The sequence below is a fragment of the Myotis daubentonii genome, chromosome 16 (genome assembly GCF_963259705.1).
Source record: "Myotis daubentonii chromosome 16, mMyoDau2.1, whole genome shotgun sequence".
NCBI lineage: Eukaryota > Metazoa > Chordata > Mammalia > Chiroptera > Vespertilionidae > Myotis > Myotis daubentonii.
The window spans coordinates 24,258,172-24,284,526 of NC_081855.1; the positions used below are offsets into that span (position 1 = coordinate 24,258,172).

Below are 26,355 nucleotides of genomic sequence, written 5' to 3' on the forward strand. Positions count from 1 at the left end.
TTAATGATAAAGGGTTTTATAATTAATGATAAAGGGTTCATCAAGAATTATGGGTTGCAGACTTATAAATTGAATTCACAATCTAGCTACGTTACTTATGTGAAAATTGGGGCACTGATTGGTAAGAAGGGGGACCCTGAAATTTGGAATGGTGACATTTAATTGGACTAGGAGACTGATAATCTCAAACACATGAATCACTCTGAGCCTCTTTTGCCAATGGAAGCAGTTTTTTCTCCATATTTGTGGAGACTGACCTCCTCATAATTGAAAACATTGTAATAATCTCATCTTGGGCAATAGCCTTGTAGGGGGATGCCCATTTTCCTCAAGACTCACAACAACCACCTCTTATTTCTAGTAAAATCATAGCTAAAATCAGATCTTAAAATGCTCCAACAGGGTAAATACAAAGTCTGACCAGGAGGAAATGGCTTTTATAGCAAAAGATTTTCACTATTTGCTTACATCAGTGATGGCGAACCTTTTGAGCTTGGCATGTCAGCATTTTGAAAAATCCTAACTTAACTCTGGTGCCGTGTCACATATAGAAATTTTTTGATATTTGCAACCATAGTAAAACAAAGACTTATATTTTTGATATTTATTTTATATATTTACATGCCATTTAACAAAGAAAAATCAACCAAAAAAAATGAGTTCGCGTGTCACCTCTGACACGCGTGTCATAGTTTCGCCATCACTGGCTTACATAGTGGCAGAAACCCAGGGAATGTGCGCTAGTATATTATAAGGGAGTTAAAGCAAGGAGCACAGAATATAACACTGGCTTGGTTAGAATTTCTTGTTATGGGTACACTTACCAGAAAGTAAGGATTTAATGTGTTAGCATTTATAGCTGGGAGTGACACTAACCATTTGGTGAGTTCACTAAAACATAGACTCCACAGTGGCCTATGTTTATTCAAATTGAGATACCAGAACTTCCCTGACATAACATAAAGAGATCTAAAGGCTTAGGGAGATAGGAATTTTGAAATAGATTATCACATATGACCTGCACATCTACTACCCCAAGTACATCCCCCTAGAGGACTCTGGGGACATTACTAAGGCACTGAAAAATACATTAGAGAGTGGGAGTACTTGCATCCTTGGAAAGCTCTATGGTAGCTTTCATCCATAAGCTAGGCATGATGGGATGATCCATTTCAAAGTATCAGAGGTCAATGTCAGTGTTTAACCACCAAAGACAAGGTGGGTATATTTACCATAAAGAGAAGTATAGATATAGTGGTAATCAGGTATTTTGACCCTTAGTGATCTTTGTGGCTAAATTATCATGGTGGTCCTAGGAATAAAATAGATGGCCAGTTTACTAAAACATTGATCATCTACACATATTAAAAATCCACATATGGTGGAAAAAATATTACTTCAGTCACCACAGTAGAAAATTCAGACCTTTTACCCAGTTTCCAAACTTAAGCCTCTTAATTGAAAGGAAGGCTTGATCCCCTTAAATGAGAATTCTGCAGCACTGCCATTAATATACACTGAAAATCTTCCTCTATGTCTTCTCCACAAGGGACGTCTGCATTTTGTAAAATGATTGTGTGCTAGGGAAAAAGAAATGTCCAGGTTTTTAGAGATTTCTAAACATTGGCACTAAACTGATGTTAATTCCTGGGGGCCCAAAATGCCACTGCAGTCTACCAGTTTAAGTGGGGGCTTGTGGTGGACAGGTGAGAGACAGAGTCTTTTTTTAAAAAAAATCTTTATTGTTGAAAGTATTACATAATGTCCCTCTTATTCCCCCATCAACCCCTGAGAGATAGAGTCACAATTCAAGTTTGAATCACAGGGGGCTGAGTGGGTCCATAGAACCACTATGTAGTGATTTAATCAGTTCCTGGATGTATAATTAAAATAGATAGCTGATAACTGGCAGAATTTCCATATTGGCTCTCTGATCCTGGAATAAGGGCCATTATAGTCTGAAGGGTCAAGTTAAAGACCTTAGAAATCTCCCTCCCACACAAACACACATACCGGGAGAGTAAACAAAAATTATTGCTTTCTTGGGAGAGCAGAATGTGGGATTACAGAGATTAATGACACCAATAAAGATCTGAAAGAAGCAGAGGTGATGAAATCTATCTCTTGCCAATTTAACTTTCCTGTTTGGCCTGTGAAGAAGGTGGATGGATCTTGGAGAATGACTGTAAATTATTATAAATTTAATCAGGTGATGCCTTCAGTTAGAGCTGCTCTTCTATAGGTAGTATCTTTACTGGAATAAATCAACATAACCCCTACCATTTGGTATGCAGCTATTGAACTGGAAAATGCTTATTTCTCCATACAAATTGGCAAGGAACACCAGAAGCAATTTGCTTTTACTAGGCAGGGCTGACAATATAACTTCACAGTCTTGCCCTACAATTACATCAGTTCTCCTACTCTCTGCCATATTATAGCCCCAAAAAGATAGAGTATCTCAGCCTTCCAATCAGCATTGAATTGCTCCAGTACATTGAAGACATTATACTAATTGGATCTGGGGAGCAGGAGGTAGCAAATGGGAAAAAGGAACTATCAGAGTCAAATATAATTTATACTTGTAAATTTTGAATCATTGTGAAAAGTGTTTTAAATTTCTCACCTATTTATATAAAATAAGTTCTCATCAACATGACTACTCTCAATTGCTGTTTCTATCCCTCACTCCCTCTTCCTCTCTCTCTCTCTCTCTCTAATACATAAATATCAATAAAAAATAAAATAATAATAATGACTACCGAGTGGTCATTGTTAAATTCTCTTTTTGAGGAATTACATAGTTATTTCAATCACAAAACCTTACATTAAAAAGTTATGTTTACAGCCCTTGCTGGTTTGGCTCAGTGTATAGAGTGTCAGCCTGCAGATTAAAGGGTCCCAGGTTTGATTCTAGTAGAGGGCATATGCCAGGGGTGGGCAACCCCTGGCATGCATGCCAAACATGGCATGCCAGTAACTTTTGCTGGCACGCGAAACCCTCTCTGATAATCTTCCATTTACAATTTTTGTGAACATTTGAATGACTTAAATGTTAAATTACAAGGAACTGGCAAGACACTTGATGTTATGTTTGGTTACATAAAGGCTTTTGAAAAGAAACTGGAAGTCTTTAAGAGGGATGTGGATGGTGAGAGATTTAGATATTCCCCAAACCTCAAGAGGCACATCAAAGACCTCCCAAAAGATGACAGAACAGACTGTCAAAGCCTTCAAAAGCTGTTTTTAAACATCATCGAGTCAACTATTGAGCAGTTCGTCTCAAGATTTGCGAAATTCAGAGAACTAGAAGAGACAGCAAAATTCATGAGGTTTCCAGACAGCATGAAACTGGAGGAACTAAACTTACAAATGTTTTCATGGATAGACATGGCTGACTTTGAAATGCAGTTGATTGAATTTCAGAGTAGCTCAATTTGGAAGCAGAAATTTGTTGACCTTAGAGTTGGCTTGGAAAACATTGAAAAAAATAAGTGATTAGAGACCGGAGTGCCAGAGAGAAGTGTCAAAAACGAACTACTGAGGACTCGGAATGCCATTCCAGAAAATTTTTTCTGTTTAAAAAACTTTGCAACAGCGTTACTCTCCATGTTTTCATCCACATATGCTTGTGAATCTTTGTTCTCAGTGATGAATTTTGTTAAGTCTCGTAATAGGAGTATCCTGATGGATGAAAGTAGTAGCTCGTGCATATCTCTGAAGGTCACGAAATATAAACCTGATGTAAAATCTTTGTCATCAGTGATGCAGCAGCAAAAGTCCCACTGATAATATCAAACGGAGTCATAAAGTTTTCTGTTGGACTATCAGTGTACATGTATACATTAAAAAATAAATGGTATGCATACAAGCAAAACCAATGGACAAGGACAAAAGGGGGATGAGAGCATGAGTGTGTGTGTGTGGGGGGGTGAGGTTGGAGGTTAATGGGGAGATGAGGACACATTTGTAATACTTAACCAATAAAGAAATTTTATTTTTTTAAGAAATTTTAAAAAATAACAATAAATGTATTTTTCACCATCATATACTGTGTTTTTGTCGCTTGAATGAATTTTATTATTTCTTCAAGGTTCTTCACATATACGTACACCTTAAGAGATATCAAGTAGGCATAACATGTTCTCAAAAAATTAGGGTTGGCACGCAGAAGAATTTTGAGTCAGAGATTTTGCTGGTTTGGGCACACACTCATAAAAAGGTTGCCCACTCCTGGCATATGCCCAGGTTGTGGGCTTAATCCCCGGTGGGGGTGCGCAGAAGGCAGCCAATCGGTGGTTCTTTATCATCATTGATGTTTCTATTTCTGTCTCCCTCTCCCTTCCTATCTGAAATCAGTAAAAAAATATTTTTAAAAAGTTATGTTTACAGATACAATCTCAGGTTTTTCACTAAATTTTTTAGAATAATTTATTTAGAAGCATATATAAAATTAATATTTATCATCCTTAATATGTTTATCTTATTTTTCTCATTATATAATATAAAGAAAACAACTTTTTCCATCCAGCCCATACAGTTGCCTTTTTAATTTACCCTAGTGTGCTACACAAATATCATTTCTATGGATGTTAGGATATGAAAAAAGATTGAGAAGCACTGCTTTAAACTTCAGATCAGGATTCTTAACCTCAACTAATTTTAGTAAATGTATGAAATATGGAAGTGTATCTTTCTGGAGAGATGATGAATAGTTTTCATCAGGTTTCAAAGCTTAAGAACCAGCTGGTCTCAGGAATTTCAGAACTTCCCCTATAATTTCACCCCCAAAGAAGAAATGATACAAATTAAGGATTAATTGAACTCCAACAGCACAAACAGGTCATTATCATGGGTGAGAAGAATAAAGGCACTATTAATGGAAGTAGGAGGACTTTTATCTTTTTGGCACACGCTTGTGGGAATATTGCTCTTGGTTTCTCTTCTCGAATTCAACCAGTATAGTAAGAGGATTCTAGGATTTTTTCTCTATTTGAAGTAGAGACCTTCTCTCTCAGATCACCCGAAGACCAAATAGGAACCAGGGTTGAGCCCAAGGAAAAATAGGTATAAATGGGGCAGAGAGCATAGATTTCAATGCTCACATGTGATCCAGCTCAGTTCACAAAGCAACTATATTGGGATCTGCAGCCAAAGCTTTAAAATTTAAAGTTTAAATCCAGTATCATGAAGCCCACATTTGCCTAGACCTTCTCCTCTGTGTGTCTAAAACACTTTGTACATATCTACATTTCATATCTCTCTTGGGGACTAGCAGTGGTGACAAGCCATACTACCACTAAACCCTAGTGTCATTATTTGATGTGGTTTCCCCAGCTAACAGGCTATGGGGCTGTTAAGAGAGGTAGAGAGACTCCTATTTTGTTCTTAAAAGTGTCTACATATAATACACATTCAATTTTTTCTCAATTAAGAGTTAATAAGCTAAAGAATATGCACCAATAATTTCTAAATCTTCGTTTTCTTAAAAACTCATATACCAGGAAGAGATACTTCCCCTGTAAATTCATAAATTAAGTTCCTGATACAAACTTAATGTGAATTTATAATCCCAATTTTGATCAGGTTGTATCACCTCAGACATGTTGTATAAAAATATTCTATGCCTACCTACAGATGAGACATCCTAACCACGAATCTACTTCTCCTACTATTAAGGCATGAATCATCTCTATAGTTATTTTTGTTCCCTTTTTGTTAGATGCTATTTTCTACACATAGGGTACACTCAGCAAAAGCTAACTGAACTTGGAACAAACATTAGAGACTAATGATCTTAATTACATATAAGGCTTTGCAGTTTATACTGCACTTTACCATACACCATCTCATTTGATCACAAGAATCCTGTGAGTTAGAGCTTCATTGTAGAAATGAAGAAACGAAAACTCAAAAAGTTTCAGCCATTTGCTTAAGGTTTTAGAGCTGGAATTAGAAGCCTATGGCAGTGCTCTTTCCCACTGTACGATTAATGAAATTGTCTCTCTCATCTTCCAAAAGAATTCCTTAAGACTATATTGCTACACAAAAGTAGTATTGCTGTCTCTGAGACAGTAAGAAAGTGAACATATAAGCACATTTCTAAGACCTACTGATTTGAGTAACTTTTTCTAGAATGATTCCTTGGTTTATAAGCCACATGTGTTTCATTTGAGTTCATTCAGCTTCCAGCTATGTATATCGCTTGGCTCTGCATACAGCTGCCTGTTTGGTCTTCGAAGCTCTGATTCAGAGTTCTTACTTCTGAACTTTTATCTACTCTTTTCCTGTTTACCAGGTAGCTCTGGGAAAAAGTCAAGGTAGTAGAATCTGTGAATCATACATCTTCACTTTTGTCTCGCAGGCATCCTTGACCACCACCAGGGGGCAAAAGCCGACCAGCTGGCTTCTCTGTAGCACGCTTCCTCTCCATAGGACAGTGCAGTAGGGGACCCTGGGGTCTGATTCTCCTGGAACCTCCCTGCCAATTATGTCAAGCGCAGGGCCCCGGGGAGAGAACAAAGGCTCACGCAGGGGCTCCCGTGGCACGTCCCCATCCAGAAGCCAGAAAGCGCTCATCAGCCCCGTCAGAGTGAAAGCAACAACGAGACCCTAGCAGCGGTTCTCAACCTGTGGGTCGCGACCCCTTTGGTAGTCCAACGACCCTTTCACAGGGGCCGCCTAAGACCATCCTGCATATCAGATATTTACATTACGATTCATAACAGTAGCAACATTACAGTTATGGAGTAGCAACGAAAATTTTATGGTTGGGTCACAACATGAGGAACTGTATTTAAAGGGCCAGAAGGTTGAGAACCGCTGCTAGAGTTTGAGTGGCAAACGGGAGGGGGTGGGCTTCAGTGACTGCAAACTCCGGAATGCGTTCTCTGCAGCTTTGCTGTGTCTGCTGGTATCTACCAGCGCATCCACTCACACTGAGAAACCCCTCTGTCAGTGCTCTCTGGGTGACCAACGGTATTTGCACAGTGCATTCTTCCCCCCTTTTTAATCTTGATGTTCCATTATCTCCTTGGCTGAAGGTGCTGCGGACGGCTTCTCTTTTAGAAACGGATTCCTTTAGAATAGTTCATCTCCATTTCACACGTGTCCACGAAAGAATGAAATCTAGAAACGAGGCGAAGAAACCTCCAGAAGCACATCCTGTTCAATGTCTTCCCAGCAGGAAGCAGGCGGCAGGTAAATGGCAGGTTGGACCCTCAGCACTGAGCCCAGCCTCTCCGCACCTCAGGAATAATGAATGAGTCCTCACACAGGGGCCCGAGGGAGCGAGGACATGGGGGGAGGGGGAGAGAGGGGGCGCCGCGAAGCGTCCCAGGGAATAGTCAAACATCTTTCTTTCCAAAAGACTCGTCAGACAACATGCCCGGGCTCTGAGACCGAAGGGTGGGAAAGCTGAGAAACAGCCCGCAAGCCCGGGCCCAAGGGGGACGACAAACGCGAGCCCTGCTCCCGCCGGAAGGGTGTCCGGCTCCTAAGTCGCACCCCCACTCAGAACGGGGGTCTGAGTCCCGCGGAGCCCGTTCCCACCGGAAAGCGTGCCGGCGTCAGGGTTTCCCTTCAGTTTCTTGGCCCCCAGGTCGGTTAAGCTGTGCGCCCACCTCATAAAATGGTTATCTGTGGGGAGTTGGGACTCCAGCGGCCCCCGCCCCGGGTCCCGTCACCCGACCCGACTCCATCCCCCGCCGCGGGCCGAGGACGCGAGCCCAGCGCGAGGGAGGAAACCGGGAGGGGGCGGCGGCCGGCGGCGCACACTCCCGGCGGCTTCCGGCAACTCAAGGGTTAGCGCGCGGCAGCGGCGCGCGCCGAGGGGAGAGGCGGTTGCTGACAGGTGGCGCCTGCGCACTGGGAGCGCTCATTGTGCCCCGCAGCTGCCGAACCGCCCGTGCCCGTCAGTCCGCCCGCCAGCCGCCGGTTCGGTGCGTTAGCCTGGGAGAGGCCGGCGGTGGGTGCGGAGCCTGCGGCCGTTCCCGCGGCCTCCTCCTCCCCCTCCTCCCTGTCCCCCTCTCCCCGACCCCGCACTCCTTTCCCCATTCCGGCTCCGACACCCTCCCGCCCCTCACACTCGGGACGAGAATGCCCTGCCCGGAACAACCCAGCAGCGCCTAGATGGCTTTGGTCACGGTCCAGCGATCGCCTACCCCCAGCACCACCTCCAGCCCCTGCGCCTCGGTGAGTCTCGCCCCGCGGCTGCTCCGCTTGCTTCTGTCACTGCGGCTCCGCTTTGCCTCAACGGGTCCCGCCGAGCGCCACTGCGCACGCGCCGCGCCGCTTCCCAGGCCTTGGCACTCGGCGGCCGCGAGCCCCCCACACCCCCCATCTTAGAGACGAGCTGCAGGAGCGACGGGACGTTGGTTTGGGGCCCCGTCACTCTGGGCACCGCGCTCTAACCGCCATCGCCCGAAGCCCCCTGCGGCATGCTTTCCTACGGCTTGAGCACTTCCTTTCGGGAATGAGTCATTCTGGCTCTTCACCCTCCCCCTTCCTTTTCCCTCTGTTGCTTTGCTGCAGGGAGAGGACCGTGGGACTCCGGCGTGGCTCCTTAACATCCATCCACGGCCGCGTACCCACACGCATTTCGTGGACCCGTATTCGAGCACCGCGCACCCGCCTTCAGGCTCGCTCCCTGCCTGCCTTCCCCGAGCCACTTGCCGTCTTCCCCGTGTTCTGTGCTGTTCGGCTTCCTTGGACTGCTGAGCGGTAGTTACTCCTTGGTCTTTTCCCTCCTTCCCTCCCGCAAGAAGCAGGCTGTGGTCTCTGCCTCTTGAACTTCTCCTCTTTTCCTCTATGGAGATCCCCAAAGCATCTGGGGCTGCAGGATGACCGATGCCAATTCCTCTACATCTTGCAGACATTTATGCCTTACACTCACTGCTCACGATCGTTCTTATTCTTGGGTCACGTTTGTATGGCTCGTTAGTTCAGATGCCTATGCCAGTGAGGCATGCTTCCAGCAGGAAAATACCCAGCAACCAGCCTTTTCCTGCTGGGCCCTTCTTTGCCTTCGTTCCTCACCCCACCCCCACGCCTGCGCACACTATTCTTTTAGGCTTTATTTTTGAAAATACTTATTTTTTTCAAAATAAAACATTGCACCAGCTGGGCGAAATGGGATCTTTCATTGAAAAGTAATCCAGATGTTTCAGAGGGAAGCAGACCGAATGAAACTATGGGCAATTGGGAAAACCGTCTTGAACTTCCTACAGAACTGTAATTTTTTAAACTGTGCTGGTGGATTTAGTAGTTTCAAGTTGCAAAAAGATAGGCAATAAACACTGTGCCACCTTCCACTGTAAAAAATCGGCTTACTGTTATGTTTATATGTTGACTGGCTTGTAATTTTAACATAGTTTCCTGAATTGCAAAATTTTGTATACAGTGGTGGTTTCTTTCTTTCCCCCCTTAAGCTTTCTTTTGCATTTTTGTGTGATCTAATTGACAAATATATCCTAATTCTAGAAGTGATTATATTTCATAGGTTAATTTCCCTAGTGTTATTCCAGAGAGCAGGATCCTTGGGTAGAAGTTCAGGGAGGCTCATTTCCAATGATTGTAAGCAAGAATTTTGTGACAATGAAGTGGACTGCCTTGCAAAATAGTGAGTGCCCATTGCTGAAAGTATTCAAGCAAAGTCTGGAGGCCTTTTGCAAACTCATTAGTCAACAGAGCCAAATATCAACAGTACAACGATTGAAATTTCTTTTGAGAGCCAAATATTTTAAACTTAAACTATATAGGTAGGTACACTATTATTAACTTAATTAGGGTACTCCTAAGGCTTAGGAAGAGCCACACTCAAGGGGCCAAAGAGCCGCATGTGGCTCGCAAGCCGCAGTTTGTCAACCACTGGCCTAGGAGGTGATAGAAAGTATTCCTGAAATGGGGAGACTTCTAAGGCTTTTTCAAAGGTTCTGTGATTTGAAAATAATTGCCCTTCAAAGGTAGACAACAACTTAAGGTCCTCTGAAGACAAGTATCATAGGGATAGAAATTGAATATACAATACTTTATTCTTATATGTGGTACTTTATGCCAGTTTTTGGAAAGTCACTAACATACTATCAGACCATCTTAATTCACTCCACTAGTGAACTCTTTGAGGATAGTGGTTGCCAGGATTGATTTTGTTTAAAAAGCAACTGAAGCTTAGTAGAATCATGCAAATAAACTAGAAACCAGTATTATAGTGACATAATTTTTCTTGGTCATTGTTGAAAACATTTATGCTATCATAATATATGTACATCAACTTATACTATTTTTCTTGAGGTGAATGATTAGTATACATTAAAACCACATCTATGATTAAATTCATGCCATTTGATATGACTTAATTAGCCAAACTTGGTTATTTTAGAGTCTTTAGGTATGTTAATAGTCACTTTTGACATAAGTAATTAGTCATGTGGTAAGCTCAGTTGCTGAGCTAAATGACTGATATTTCTACATCTACTTTCTATACTAGCCTGGTTATTTCAGTTGTTTATATGTGGCACAGGATGTAAAGGAACCCTGGAACTGATGTGCGTGTGTGTGAAACAATCAACATTATTAACATGACTGATGAGCCAATTACCTTTCCCTTTAAATTGTCTTCCCATTTCAGTTCAGCTGAGTCGTCTCCTGGTCGCTGTATTCTAGCCTGTGTTTCAGGATGCTGTCTAAATTGCATATATTTCCTGTTGCATCTTTTGCTGTATGAATAGGTTGAGTTGTTGGTTTTTTAAAAATGAGCAAAAAGAATCTAGAGAGTCATGAAAGGAGAAACTTAATTTTGTAAGGCTGGAAATTTATATTTTTAAATTAATTATAGTAAGCATTTTATTATGTTTTTACTATAGGAATTTTAAAATTTTAATAGTGTCAGTTTTTCAGTATTCTTTCATTAGGGATTAAACAAATCTATTGATCACCTACTGGGTGTGAATGACTATTATAGATACTAATATTTATAAGAGATACACTTTATCAGGATCATGTAATCAGGGATAGGATGAAGAAAAAAGGGGAGAGGATAGAGGAGAGTGAGGGAAATGATACTGTATGTACATGAATAGTCAGTTTGTAATGATAAGTATTGTCTGGATTCAGATGAAGATAAATTCACTAATGGCAAAAGTAATATCAATCTCCAAATCTCTTGCGTCTTTCTCTATGCCAGACATCATGCCAAGTGCTTCACATGGATTGACTGACTCATTTACTCCACAATATGCCCAAGGGAAATTGCTATTATCCCCATCTTACAGATGGAAGAAACTGAGGCAAAGAGCAAATAAGGAATATGCTCAGCGACACTCCGCTGTTGAATCTGTAGTTTAAACCCAGATGTGTCCAACTAGAATCTGCCATCTTTTTCCTTTGTGGTAATCAAAGGGAGGTATACAAAATATCTGGCTCTTGAATTAGCCCTTGAAGGATGGGCTGAATTTCTATAGGTTGAGCTGGAAGCTGGAAAGTAGAGAATATTCTAGGTGGAGAAAAGCTATATACACCAAGACTTAGAGGCAGAAAAGTACAAGGCATATCTGAAGGACTTAGGCCCATTTGAAGAAGAATTTGGAAAGAGTAATAGGCAATAAAGATGAAGAGGCAGCTAGGGCTGCACAGGGACTGCTGGGCTTAGGAGTGTGAACTTGATGGAGAAGATAATGCAACGTCCGCAGGGGTTTTTGAGCAGATATGATCACTGGTGTTTTAAGAAAATCAATCTAGAAGCTGTGGGCTAGGAGGATTGGAGAGAGGGAGAGGCCATGAGTGGATCCAGTTAGAGCAGTGGTTCTCAACCTTGGCTGCACATTAGAATCACCTGGGAATCTTTTTAAAATCCTGATTTCTGGGCCTCATCCTCCAGAAATTCTGTTTCTTTGTTACTAATGTTGTGGCCCCACCCCATAACAAAGAAACAGAATTTCCGGAGGATGAGGCCCAGAAGTCAGGATTTTAAAAAGATTCCCAGGTGATTCTAATGTGCAGCCAAGTTTGAGAACCACTGAGTTAGAGGATGTTACAGTAGCCCAGGTGTGAGATAATAAAGGCCTGAATTGGGAATGTGAAGTGATAATGGAAAGGAAGGGGCAGATTTGAGGGATTGTGGAAAAGACACAAAGGACCTGGGGATTGATTGGGTATAGGGAAGGAGGAATCAGAGATGCCAGCTCTAGGAATATATTGTTATTCCTAGATCATAAGTGTGTCCTAATTAATTGGCAATTTAAGAATTATCTCTTTCCCTCTGTTCTTTCTGCTATGAATTTTCAGAATGGATACCTATACTGATCTAGGGCAGTGGTTCTCAACCTTCCTAATGCCGCGACCCTTTAATACAGTTCCTCATGTTGTGGTGACCCCCAACCATAACATTATTTTCGTTGCTACTTCATAACTGTAATGTTGCTACTGTTATGAATCGTAATATAAATATATGATATGCAGGATGTATTTAGGCGACCCCTGTGAAAGGGTCATTCGATCTCCAAAGGGGTCGTGATCCACAGGTTGAGAGCCGCTGCCATACAGACACAGTGAACTGCTACAAAAATCTTTTAGTCTTCTGTAGTGCTTTATATTTCTCAGAATGTTTTTGTGATCATGATCTAAAACTTTCTAGAGCAGCCTTGTAAGTTATGCAAGACAGGTTACCAAGGTTAAAAGACTTGCTGAGGGTTATAAAACTGGTTGGTGTAAGAACCTGAACTAGAACTAAGTCCCTTGGCTCTTGGTCACATCTCTTTCCATGGTGTGATAAGAGAAACAGCATTAGTTTCTGGTCCCGAGAACTTGACTGCCAGTATAGTAAAGGAACCAAGACTTGAGATACACTCAAGAATCACACTCTCTTTGGAGTTCATTTATATTGTAATCTTGAATACCTAAACTCTGTGCAGATCATTTTTAGGTAATACCCTTATTTAAAGCCTTGGGCATTTAATGTCCTTACTCTCAGAAGATTATAAAATAGGAATGAGAAGTGGCACTGCTGCTAAAGACAGGCTCCTTATAGTTCTGGGAAATGATAACTGATGGTTTTACAGCAAGGGAGGAGGAAGAAAACCTGTAGATAGCTGTCCTAAGGAAAAAACAAAGCAGTTACGGAGTACTTAATGTAAGGCCAACTACCCACCTAGCATTCAGTATCCCCTCAGAGCTAATATTATGTGGTCATATTGATGATCCTGAATATCATAAGAAGGTTTAATCTTGTTTTGTCTTGATTTAAACAGTCAAGATTGAGTAAAGTATATTTTTAGATAGATGTTCATCTAAGTTTCACCAAAATTTTGATGTTTAAAATATACATTTTAATTAATTGGGAAATTCATTTACTATATATCTTATTTCCTGTTTATGATGGATAAATAAGATATTGTTGAATTATATATTTCAAGTATGACCCACACCTCTCTCCCTAAGCAGAGAAAATAAAATCATAGCAAATATGAAATCCTATATAATAAAAGGCTAATATGCAAATTGACTGAACAGCAGAACAACCAGTTGCTGTGCTGCACACTGACCACCAGGGGGCAGACGCTCAATGCAGGAGCTGTCCCCTGGTGGTCAGTGTGCTCCCACAGGGGGGCTGGCAAGTGCAGCGGCGGTGGCGGGCTCCTGCAGCAGCACTAAGGACCCCTCAGGGGATGTCCTACTGCCGGGGGAGTGGGCCTAAGCTGGCAGGCGGACATTCCCTGAGGGGTCCCAGACTGTGAGAGGATGCAGGCCGGGCTGAGGGACCCCCCCCACCCCCAGTGCAAAAATGTCGTGCACTGGACCTCTATTTGATTTATATGACGCATAAATACTTAAAAGTGATGCTTTTTAATTTTTGAAGACAGCTTTAGAAACTCTTTTAAACTGTAGAAATAATACATGGCCATTATAGAAATTTGGAAAATACAGAAAAGTACAATAAAGAGAATAAAAGAGAGTGGGGGGTGGGGGGTAATGTGGGGATAAGGACACATATATAATAACTTAATCGATAAAAAAATTTTAAAAAAAGAGAATAAAAGATATGTGCCATAAAGCTGTGTATATATTTTACATATTTGAATTGCTGATGTATATATAAATTTACATTTTTAAGTTTGATGTATATCATAGATGTATTGCCATATCACCTCAATGGCTGCATTGAGTAGTTATATTACAGCTTGTTCTAACCATTCCATTATTGATGAACATCTTGGTGTTTTCCAACTTTTTTGTTTTACTATTGTAAATTCCATTACATGAATATCATTGGGCATAAATATTTAACTGCATTTTGGAACTTTTTTCTTTTTTTAATTTAAATTCTTTTTTTAAAAAAGTATTACATATAGTATTATATATGTCTCCTTTTATCCCCATTGGCCACCCCCACCCCCAGCACAGGCACTCCCCCCTCCCCCCATCTGTGTCCATTGGTTATGCTCATATGCATGCATACAAGTCCTTTCGTTGATCTCTTACCCCCTTACTCCTCCCCCCAACCCCCCACCTTCCCTCATAGGTTGGACAGTCTATTCGATGCTTCTGTGACTCTGGTTCTATTTTTGTTCATCAGTTTATGTTGTTCATTGTATTCCACATATGAGTGAGATCCTGTGATATTTATCTTTCTCTTCTCTGACCGGCTTATTTCACTTAGCATAATGCTCTCCAGTTCCATCCATGCTGTTGCATATCGTAAGAATTCCTTCTTTTTTACAGCAGCATAGTATTGCATTGTGTAGATGTACCACCATTTTTCTAATCCACTCATCTGCTAACGGGCACTTAGGCTGTTTCCAAATCTTAGCTTTTATAGATTGTGCCGCTATGAACATAGGGGTGCATATGTCCTTTCTGATTGGTGTTTCTGTTTTCTTCAGATATATTCCTAGAAGTGGGATTACTGGGTCAAATGGAAGTTCCATTTTTAATTTTTTGAGGAAACGCCATATTGTTTTCCATAACGACTGTACCAGTCTGCATTCCCACCAGCAGTGCAAGAGGGTCCCTTTTTCTCCACATCCTCACCAGCACTTGTCATTTGTTGATTTGTTGATGATAGCCATTCTGACAGGTGTGAGGTGGTACCTCATTGTTGTTTTGATTTGCATCTCTCAGATGATTAGTGACTTTGAGCATGTTTTCATATGTCTCTTGGCCTTCTGTATGTCCTCTTTCGAAAAGTGTCTATTTAGATCCTTTGCCCATTTTTTGATTGGATTGTTTATCTTCCTTTTGTTAAGTTGTATGAGTTCCCTGTAAATGTTGGAGATTAAACCCTTATCAGGGATAACATTGGTAAATATGTTCTCCCATGCAGTGGGCTTTCTTGTTGTTTTGTTGATGGTTTCTTTTGCTGTGCAGAAGCTTTTTATTTTGATATAGTCCCATTTGTTTATTTTCTCCTTAGTTTCCATTGTCCTAGACAGTGATGGCGAACCTATGACGCGCGTGTCAGAGGTGACACGCGAACTCATTTTTTTGGTTGATTTTTCTTTGTTAAATGGCATTTAAATATATAACATAAATATCAAAAATATAAGTCTTTGTTTTACTATGGTTGCAAATATCAAAAAATTTCTATATGTGACACGGCACCGGAGTTAAGTTAGGGTTTTTCAAAATGCTGACACACCGAGCTCAAAAGGTTCACCATCACTGTCCTAGGAGATAAAGGTGAAGGTACTGCTACGACAAACGTCTGCGATTTCGCTGCCTATGGCTTCTTCTAGGATTTTTATGGTTTCCCATCTTACGTTTAAGTCCTTTATCCATTTTGAGTTTATTTTTGTGTATGGTGTAAGTTTGTGGTCTAGTTTCATTTTTTTGCATGTATCTGTCCAATTTTCCCAACACCATTTATTGAAGAGACTGTCTTGACTCCATTTTATGCTCTTGCCTTCTTTGTCAAATATTGAGCATAATGGCTTGGGTTGATCTCTGGGTTCTCTGTTCTGTTCCATTGGTCTACATGTCTGTTCTTGTGCCAGTACCAGTCAGTTTTGAGAACAGTGGCTTGGTAGTATAGCTTGATATCTGGTATTGTGATCCCTCCAATTTTGTTTTTCTTTCTCAAGATTGCTGCAGCTATTCGGGGTTTTTTTTTCACTCCAGATAAATTTTTGGAGAGTTTGTAGAACTTTTTTCTTTCAATCCTCACCTGAGGACATGCTTAGTTGGAGGGGAGGGGGGAGATCAATTGGTTGCCTTCCATAGGCTCCAAGACTGGGAATGTGCCCTGGTATGTGCCTTGACTGAAAAACTGGCAACCTTTCAGTGCACTGGACAATGCTCAACTAACTGAGCCACTTCGGTTTGGTGCATTTTGGAACATTTATTAAGAGTTCAAGAAATAAAATTACTGGATCATAGAGTATAAACAATTTTAAAAACTTCTATTATATTACATATTTATATCTTATAGAAAAGCTGTTCCAATTAACATTTATTCTAACCAGCATAGTATAAAACTGTTCATTTCTCCTAGCTGTATTAACACTGGATATTCTCATTTTGTTTTTAATCATTAGTAATTTTTGAGGATAAAGATAGTTGGTTTGGTGTATTTTATTATAGACTAGAGGCCTGATGCACGGAAATTCGTGCAAGAGCAGGCCTTCCTTTCCCTGGCTGCCAGCACTGGTTTCCCTCCAGCACCTGGAACCCAGGCTGCCTCACCAGCTTCCCTCTGGCATGCAGGACCCGGGCTGGCTTCCCTCAGGCCTCCCGCAGGCACCGGGACCCGGGCTGGTTTCCTTCCAGCCCCCGCTTAGTCAGGAAGGATGTCCGGAATGACGTCTGGAAGACGTCTGGTCTAATTAGCATATTACCTTTTTATTATTATAGATGGAATGTTTTTCAGATATTTATTAGGCCTTTCTATTAAAAATTTTTGGAAGATAGTTTTATTGAATATAATCTACAAACCCTAAAATAAAACTGCTTTAATGTATATAATTCAGCTGATTTTTAGTAAACTTACAGAGTTTACTAAACAGAGTTTACGGACTGCAATCTTCACTGCAATCCTGTATTTCCGTTTTATGAGTTTATTCTTTTCAATTTATATACCCTCTTTTCTTTTTTTAAGAGAGAGAAAGGGAGAAGGAGAGAGAGAAAAATCAATGAGAGAGAAATATCAACATTGACTGGCTGCCTCCTGTACGCCCCCCCACTGGGGATTGAACTGGAAACCCAGTGTGCACTGACCTGGAATGAAACTGGTGACCTCTTGGTGTATGGGTAGATGTTCAACCTCTGAGCCACACACATGCCGGGGGCAATCTATATACCCTCCTGATATATTATGAATATGAGTCTTCTATTGTATTTACTAAAACTATTTGCTTTTTAATTGTTTGTATTACCCTTAGACTAAAGTCTATGCTACAGAGTTTTGCTAGCAAAACTTCCAATGAGCCAACCTTACTTATCTCTTCAGCCTTGTCTCTTCCCAAGTCCCTGCCTTGCACACTGCTTAGTCAAGCTGACATGTCATGCTCCCCTTTATCTCTAGGCTTTGTACACACTGTTTCCTTTACCTGGGACACATTTTCCTCTTCTCTTTACATGACTAATTCCTACTCATCCTTCAGGTCCCAGGTCTGTCACTTCTTCTGGGAAGCTTCCCTGACTCAATTCCCAGACCATGGAAGGTGCTCCTTCTATGCACACCATAGCACCCTTACTTACCCATTGTGGCTCCTATCTCTTTATTATACTTGGTTGTGTGACTGCTTATCGCCCCAACTAACCTTTAAGCCAGGGACTTGGTTTATTTGTGCATATTTTTGTATCACCAGGGGGCCAAAAGTATTGGACACATGGATCAATGGATGGATGGATAATGCCATATTTAGCAATCTTTTCCATTTTGAGTTCTTCCATTGTTTTTAAGCATTGTTCTGTTTCCAGAAGCCCAAAAATATGACCATCTTTAAGACTTTTAAAAATTTGTTTTAGAGAGAGAGAAAGGGGGAGAGAGAGGGGGGAGAGAGAGAGAGAGAGAGAGAGAGAGAGAGAGAGAGAGAGAGAACGAACGGAAGAAAGAAAGAAAGAAAGAAAGAAAGAAAGAAAGAAAGAAAGAAAGAAAGAAAGAAAGAAAGAAAGAAAGAAAGAGAGGGAGGGAGGGAGGGAGGGAGGGAGGGAGGGAGGGAGGGAGGGAGGGAGGGAGAGAGAGAGAGAGAGAGAGAGACAGAACGAACCATCAATTTGTATTCCACCTATTTAGGCATTCATTAGTTGATGCTTGTGTGTGCCCTGACCAAGGATTGAACCCACAACCTTGGCATATTGGGAGGATGATCTAACCACCTGAACTGCCTGGCCAGGGCCCCTTTAAGATTTTTGATACGTATTGCTAAATTGTTCTCCAGAAAAGTTGAATCAAGTTTTGTTGACAAGCTATATATAAAAATGTACGCTTCACTGTACCCTCACCAGCCATGAGTATCATCATCATCATCATCATCACTCACTTTCTTTCTCATAAGAGCCATTGTTTATTGAACATTTACTGTGCATCAGACACTGTGCTGAGTACCTTACATGCATTATATTACTTAATTTTTACATCACTCCTATGATGTAGGTATTATTATTATATCTATTTTACAAAGAAAATTGAGGCTCAGAGAAGTAAAATGAATTGCCCAAGATTATAGGAATAGTATCTGACCCTAGAATCCTTTCTTTTAACCACTAGTATTTTATTGCTGTTTTAATTTACATTTTTAAAATCAGAGGTTAAACATTTTTCCAAATGTTTATTATATATGTTTTATATTTCCTGTTTTGTAAGTCATTGATGTGAGTAGCCCAACTTTTTCCATGGATATTTTTGCCATATTGATTTGTATATATTCATTATATACTAAGAATATTAACCTTTTTCTGTTTTGTTGCACATTTTGCCTCAGTTTTTCATTTGCTATTTTTGTTTGCTTTTGTCATATTTATTTTGATGTACAGATATTTTAAAAAATTTAATGCCATCACTCCAAAGTCTTTTTTGTGTGTTTGATTTTCACATTGTTTTCTTAGTTCAATTTTCCATCAATAGGGTAGAGAAATATTCACCTGTATTTTCTGAAGTTGTCTTATGGTTAATTTTTGTATTTAACTTTAATCACCCAGAATTAATTTTATTGCATGGTATGAGGTAAATATTAAATTAATTTTGTTCTAAATAGTTAGCAACTTGTCCCAGTTCATTTTATGAAATAGTCACTTCTTTTTCTAATGGTGTACAATTCCACCTCTGGGAAATACTAAATTGCGGTATAAGCCAGAGTGTGTTCTATTGAAGTTCCATTACTATTTCCACAGGAGTTTAGTTAGGTTAGCAGGTACTACTTAGTATTAATTAAGTGACATGGCCAGGAAATAAACCTAAATAGCTTAGATTTTAAAATTTGACTCAAGTGACTGGGAAGTACAGAGGAAGAGCAGGCCTTTGGTGTTCAAAAGGTATCTTCGGGTCTCTCCTCCTTTCTATCTGCTTTCAGTGAAAGGGAGCAGATTCTAGATCAGTGATGGCGAACCTATGACACGCGTGTCAGAGGTGACACGTGAACTCATTTTTTTGGTTGATTTTTCTTTGTTAAATGGAATTTAAATATATAAAATAAATATCAAAAATATAAATCTTTGTGTTACTATGGTTGCAAATATCAAAAAATTTCTATATGTGACACAGCACCGGAGTTAAGTTAGGGTTTTTCAAAATGCTGACACGCCGAGCTCAAAAGGTTCGCCATCACTGTTCTAGATTATGCCCAGTCTGAAAAAAAGCCACTGTGCAGAGCCCACACTTCTTTCCTATGTAGCACCATTAAATATTATTCCTGGTTCCAGCAGCTTAGGGCTTTACTGCTTTTCTATGAAATGCCTGCTGTCATTGGCTACACAGTGCCTGGCCCATTGTAGGCATTCACAGGTGCATGTTTCTTATTCATTCATTCATTCATTCATGCATTCAAAAAACCTAGCAGTAGTAGGGAAAGTTTTTTTTTTTTTAAAGACAAAACCAAACAAAATGATTATTGATAAAAATCTTTACCTAATTCAAAATATGCCAGAAGCCAGGTGCACATGGGCGAGATCTAAAGATTCTTGTTAATCTTCAATGAGTGCTATTTTGTGCAGTAATCTCATCCATTCTCTTCCACTGGTTCTCAGCACTGAGTCCTTTTCAAATACTTTAACAAACTGCCCTGCATTTTCTTGCCCAGCTGAGCAACACAGCTGCTGTTCACAGTGCCCCTTATTTTCCTGTTTGTCCAGAGAATGTCTGGTGAGGTGATCTTGGCTCTGAAATGTATTGAAAGGTCTCATGGTTCCCTAGATTTCCTGAGAGACGGGAAATATTTCCCTTACTGAGTGGGAGAGGCTATGCTTACAAATAATTGGTGACAAGTAGTGTACTGTGGTCCAGCCTAGATTTTATGGAGCTGTGTGATTCAATTTAAAAAATAATAATTTAGTATCTTTTTGTATCCCGTGCTACACTTGACTCTGAAGATATTTATTTATTTAATTCATACCAGGATTGATGATCAAGCAGTCAGTTAGACCCTGGCTTCAGAAAGCTTAGCATATGAGAAGAAAGATTAGTACTAAATGAGTAGTTAGAATACACTGTAGTAATCACAAATTATATAAACCTTGAGGAAGAGAAAGAAGGTCAACAAGGATTCTGAGTTGAGCCTTAAAGATTGAGTGGTATTAGTTTGAAAATAGAGCATTTCTGAAACATGAGCTTAAGGCACAGGGCTAGACGTGATGTATGCTGGGAGCCACAAACAGTACAGTGCTGATGCCACGTAAAGTGCAGAAAAGGGGCCTGTAGAAATAAAAATTTTTTTTCTGAATTGTAACTTAAGCACTTCTTTTACCTTAAATACAGTATATGTGTTCTCTTGGCTTTCCTTTAAAGTGAATTTGTTAAAATTTGTGATTATGGGCACGTATAACTGTCCTAGTAGCTACAATGTTTCGCATGTTTGCTATGCTGTAGACAGTGGGTTTGGCATTAAACAGGCATCACAACTATTTGAAGGAATACTATTATTGTTCCCATTTTACAGATGAAGAAATTGATTTTCAGAGAGGTGTTTAGACTTCCCCAGCTAGGAGTATCAGAGCTGGGATTTAAGCTTTGGTTGCCACACTCCAAGACTAAATTACCTTCCAGCTGTTAGAATTAGTCTCTATGTCTAGGTGCTGTTTGAGTTGTTTCCATTTTATTAACCATGTTGCTTCATGTTTGTCCTGCTTTAATTTGAAATTACTGCAACTTGAGTAATTTTGCTGCTTTTGTCTTAGTGCTTGATAAACTCAGTTCAACAGAAGCTTGTTGAGAGCCTCTCAAGCACTGTGGGATTACATAAAGCATCATCTTTGCCTTGGAATTTACAGGTCTGGCGGGGAAAAACAGCCATAAACTAAGCATGTAAAATCAAACCTAAAATGTGAGTGCAACAGAGAATAATGGCCGGGAATGTGGAACAGACTAATTGGGAAAAATGGAGAAATAAAGATCTTTTCAGCTAAGAAAATGCAAGATACGTTATTTACTTCTAAATATTAATCCTTTCATTTTCATTTACAATCAGAAGCCAACTTCATCTATGGTGTGATTGTTGTAAGATAGTGTTGTCTAAGGTATGGCAGCCAGATACTGAAGCTTCTCTTTGGAAAGTGTGTGTTTGTAGGTATTACCTTGCCCCTGACCTCTCCCACCTCCATACCTTTCCCTGCTTAAAGGGGAAAAAACAAACAAAAACACCCAACAACCTCATTTTTACTGATTCAGACAGAGAGGGGAATGTATGAAATTATGTATATAGAAGTTTAAGGGAAGACATCTCTGTGCAACTTCCTCATTGGAGTAGTGATTCTCTACTTGTTGCTTTAGACACTTTTATAGAAACAACAACAATTTGAGAGAGCCTTTTCTTCACAATTACAATATTTAGCATGTCTCAGACAAGAATTAAACCACATGTTTGCTTCTCATAACATATTATCTTAATCTATTAAGGAAGCTCATTTATTCTTTAGAGTTTGAGAAAGCAGTTGTGGTTTAGAATAAAAATAGTGTCTGCCAATGATTCTAGTATAGTCCACATGGGGGTTGAAGCCCTGAAAGTATTTTCATTTCTTTCTTCGTAGGCCTTCAAAAATACCTATAGCAATGTGAAGCAGTCTTGCGTAGTGGTGGTTTGGGAACTCTCTGCCTGAATCTGAATACTGCCTTTACAATTTACTAGACTCAGACAACTCAATTACTCCATGCTTCAGTTTGCCCATCTGTAAAATAGAAGTAATAAATAGTACTTTCATAGAAGTGAGCATTAAATGAGAGAGTGCCTTAGTACCATGCCTGGCACTAAATAAACATGCACTTATGAAGTATTAGTCATTTTTATAATGATGGTTATTTAGGGTTGCTATTTGGTTATTAAGCAATTTTTCATTATAATACAGATTTGGTGGGGAAGATACTTGCTTTATGACAATATAGTTCAAATGAATAGCTTATTTCAGGAGTTTCTCTTTTTTTAATTTTGTACTCAATAATACCTTCATTTTTTTAAATTAGAGACTTTCTGCTTTAGTTGTTAATCTCTATGCCAAGTATGTTTGTTGTGTATAATTTTGTAATGACCCTGGAGCACCATGCAGAATGATTAATGCAACTGTAATCTTTAAAAATCCCCTTTCCTTGAGAGCTTATCCATTTACTAGGTCATGCTTAGCAGGATATTAATCTATTGAATGTTTTGCTATGGAAGGACAGGTCATTGCAAGTGGTCACCTTAGTTTTATAGTCAAATCAGACTGAGTATGTTGACATTTTTAATGATCAAGACTATAAATCATGTGGCAAAATAGAAATCGACAGATATTTTTTAACTATAGAGAATCTGAGGACGCTGAATGTATTCATGGGTTTAAATGTATCTTTGTACAAAGAAACAATAGGTGAGAAGAATGATTTGTGTAACCCAGCTATACCAAGCATTTGGAAATTGAAATTGAATGCAGCTTTGAAAAGATGCATTTCCAAAGCAACTGAATGAACTCACATGTAACAAGAGGCCTTTGGTTCAGACTTTGGTTGCATTTTGATTACAGTTTTTACTATTGAATGCTGTCATAAAATAGAGACAAACTATTTCTTCTTAAAGAGAGTACTGAAAAAAAAATACACCAAACTTTCTATGAGTACAATATTTTAATTCATCTTCTAGATCTGTTTTATACAAGCTGCAACTTTCTCAACTCTGAGCATTTTAATGTTGATTCTGTAGTTTTCAATTAATTAAACTTGAAAGGAACTGTAGACTATAAAGGAAGTCTGGTTAGGCAAGGTGTGGCTGAAAAATCCAGGAATTCCTCCACTTGGCTACAAAACATTCTTGCAGGATATGGCATCTTGATAATTAAACACAGGGCTTTTAGTAGAAAGAAAATAGTCTTTGGAAATTTCCACTTAAGCACCATTTTGTAGGATTTTAATCTATAAGACTTAAAAAAAATTAGAGAATTTTATTAAACAAACTAATAATAAAAAGTCTTATGTTCTTAAAATTGTCTTATAGAAGACAATAGTTGTGTTGCAAAATGAACAATTTTAAAGACACAAGGATGATCTAGACCTCGGTATTGCATGAGCTTGCTCAGATGCCAGTCTGCTGAAAGTTAGAAATAGAGATGTTGCTCACCAACTTAGTCTTTGATTTGTTTCCATCTGTTCTTTCAGGTGATTTAAGGCACTTAGAGGAAGACTGTGTTTTAACAGATCCAGGGCTTATACTTGCTTTTTTCATAGATTCTTCCCCCACTCTCCTATCCCCACCCATACTTAATTGGATTGCATTCATTTTGCAAACATTTATTAAATCCGTACTCTGCACAAGACTTTATATCATTTAAACTGCTAGTACAGTCTGCTCTTTTTAAAACAAGTTGCCTTATCTGAGCATGTGATTTAGAAAACTGGATGATGAGGTTCTGTGTTTTATTCTTTCTTCATTCTAAAGTAACCATAATAGTGATTCTTAGGAAAAAACTTTTCTGTAATTGTTCTGTGAACTCTAAAATGGAACCTTATAGTATAGGATTAGATCATATATGGTCCTAAATTCAATGATGAAAGGAAAAATATTGAAATGGACAATGTCTTTGGAAAAACTTGAATGCACAAAAATATATTTTGAAAATGTATGGGTCAGTAGTTGAGAAAATGCCTTATCAGATAGTTGTTTGGGTTTTTTTTTCATTGATTTTAGAGAGAGAAAGAGAGAGAGAGAACCTTCCATTTGTTGTTCCACTTATGTATGCATTCACTGATTGATTTTTGTATGTGCCCCTGCCTGGGATTGAACCCACAACCTTGGTGTACTGGGATGATGCTCTAACCAACTGAGCTACCTGGCCAGGGCCTCGGATAGTTATTTCTTAACACCACGCCCCCCGCCCCCCCCCGCCCCCCCCCCACTTAAATTAGAAAGTTCTTTTTCTTCATTTTACTTTTTGCCTACTTCACTTGATTTATTACTGACTTTCCAAAATACCATTTTGGAAGTTGAGAGCACAATTTCTTTAAGATCAGCAAGCAATGTGACAGTGATATTGAAATAATGAATTTTTTCATTATTTAAAATCCTAAGCCTTATATTCGTCTAGAGAAAAAGTATTTTCTACACGACCCTAGTGTACTTTTCTTCCCTGCCAAATCCAGACCCAAAGGACAGTTTCCCCTCTCTGGATAATTTAATAATGACTTTATGTCTTAAGTACTTGTTTTCAAGAAAATAGGCTGCATCTAGCATAGTGGTTAAATTGACTTTAGGTTCTGGAGCCAGATTCTAGAGTTAAAATCCCAGCTCTACCACTTAGTAGGTGTAGATTTTGGAAAACCACCTTTCTAAGCTTCACTTTCCTTCTCTTACAGTATTATTGTTAGCTTTCATGAAATAACTAAATGAATGCTTAACATAGTGTCTAGCACTCTAGCATAGTGAGTGTTCGTTCATTATCTGCTAATAATTACTAATGTTAAGTGGATTTAATTCTTTGATTCTTGCACAGTATTATATACTTAATTTTAAAAAATTATGACAGTTGGCTTCCAAAGCATATTTATTATAGGTGATATATTTGAGCCTTTACTGAATTGTGTCAAATATGTATTATGCTTAGATGTGTTGCTTTATGAGTAGTTGTACACCCTGGATTGAAATGGGCATAACCATCTTTGAATGGTAATGAAATAATGTGAGATGAAGTACATTTGAAGATAGTGAAAACTAGTTTGTGGTTATCTACAGGGTCGTTAAAGCTATTGAAGTTCTTTTTAGGTAAAGATGCAGTGAACTTTAGCACTGAGCATATGAGTCTAAATTTAATGCTCAGTGGGCACAAATGAGTGATATCCTATCTAATAAAAGAGAAAAATGGTAATTGGCGTACGACGATACCCTTTTCATTGGCTAATCAGGGCTATATGCAAATTAACTGCCAACTAAGATTGACAGTTAACTGCCAACAAGATGGTGGTTAATTTGCATATGTAGGCACAATGCAGGGAGGGGAAAGGGAAAGCAGGAAGAAGCCCCCTGCCACTGACAGTGATTGGAAACCCAGGGGGGAGCTAAGAGCTGGGGGGCAGGGCAAAGGCGGCCCTGGGGCCGCCTTTGCCCTGCCCCCCAGCCATGATTGGAGAATCAGGTGCCTTTTCCGCCCTGGCCAGTGATAGCAGGAAGTAGGGGTGGAGCCAGCGATGGGAGCTGGGCACAGTCGAAGCTGCCAGTCCCGGGAGCTAGGGGTCCCTAGCCTGGGCCTAAAGCGGAGCCCACGATCGCCGGGCCGCTGCAGCTGGGGGTCCCCTGCCCAGGCCGGACACCTCTGCTGGAGGCCTCAGGCCTGGTCAAGGGGCCGATCCGGTGATTGGTGATCGGAGGGTGATGAGGGTCAACTCCTCTGGCCGAGGCATCAGGCCTGGGCGGGGGGCTGAGCCAGGGATTGGGGGGATATGATGGTCCCCTTGCCCAGGCCTGAAGCCTGGGTCAGAGGCGTCAGGCTTGGGCGGGGGGTGGAGCAAGCAATCAGAGGGAGATGGGGGTCCCCTGCCCAGGCATGATTCCTGGGCCAGAGGCCTCAGGCCTGGGCGAGGGCCAGAGCCAGTGATCAGGGGGAGATGGGGGTCCCCTGTCCAAGCCTGACACCTCTGTCAGAGGCGTCAGGCCTGGGCACGGGGCCGATCCTGCGATTGGAGAGTGATGGGGGTCAACGCCTGAGGGCTCCCAGTATGTGTGAGGGGGCAGGCTGGGCTGAGGGACACTCCCCCCC

At 40.2% G+C, this 26,355-nt stretch overlaps 1 protein-coding gene across 14 annotated transcripts in view; it reads left to right on the forward strand.

The window, feature by feature from the left end:
• Window positions 1–7,868: 7,868 nt before the first annotated feature.
• Window positions 7,869–26,355, forward strand: part of SSH2 (slingshot protein phosphatase 2) — a 223,231-nt gene continuing 204,744 nt past the window's right edge. For 9 of the 14 annotated variants that reach the window (XM_059669270.1, XM_059669278.1, XM_059669272.1 and 6 more), the window contains exon 1: window positions 7,870–8,193. Coding sequence is in view for 6 of the 14 variants with exons in the window: in XM_059669263.1 (XP_059525246.1) it covers window positions 8,131–8,193 (63 nt within the window). In the remaining 8 variants the exon portion in view is untranslated. Of the gene's footprint in view, window positions 8,194–26,355 lie in introns of all 14 variants that reach the window. The other 5 variants (XR_009449134.1, XM_059669262.1, XM_059669275.1 and 2 more) reach the window with 3 other exon arrangements.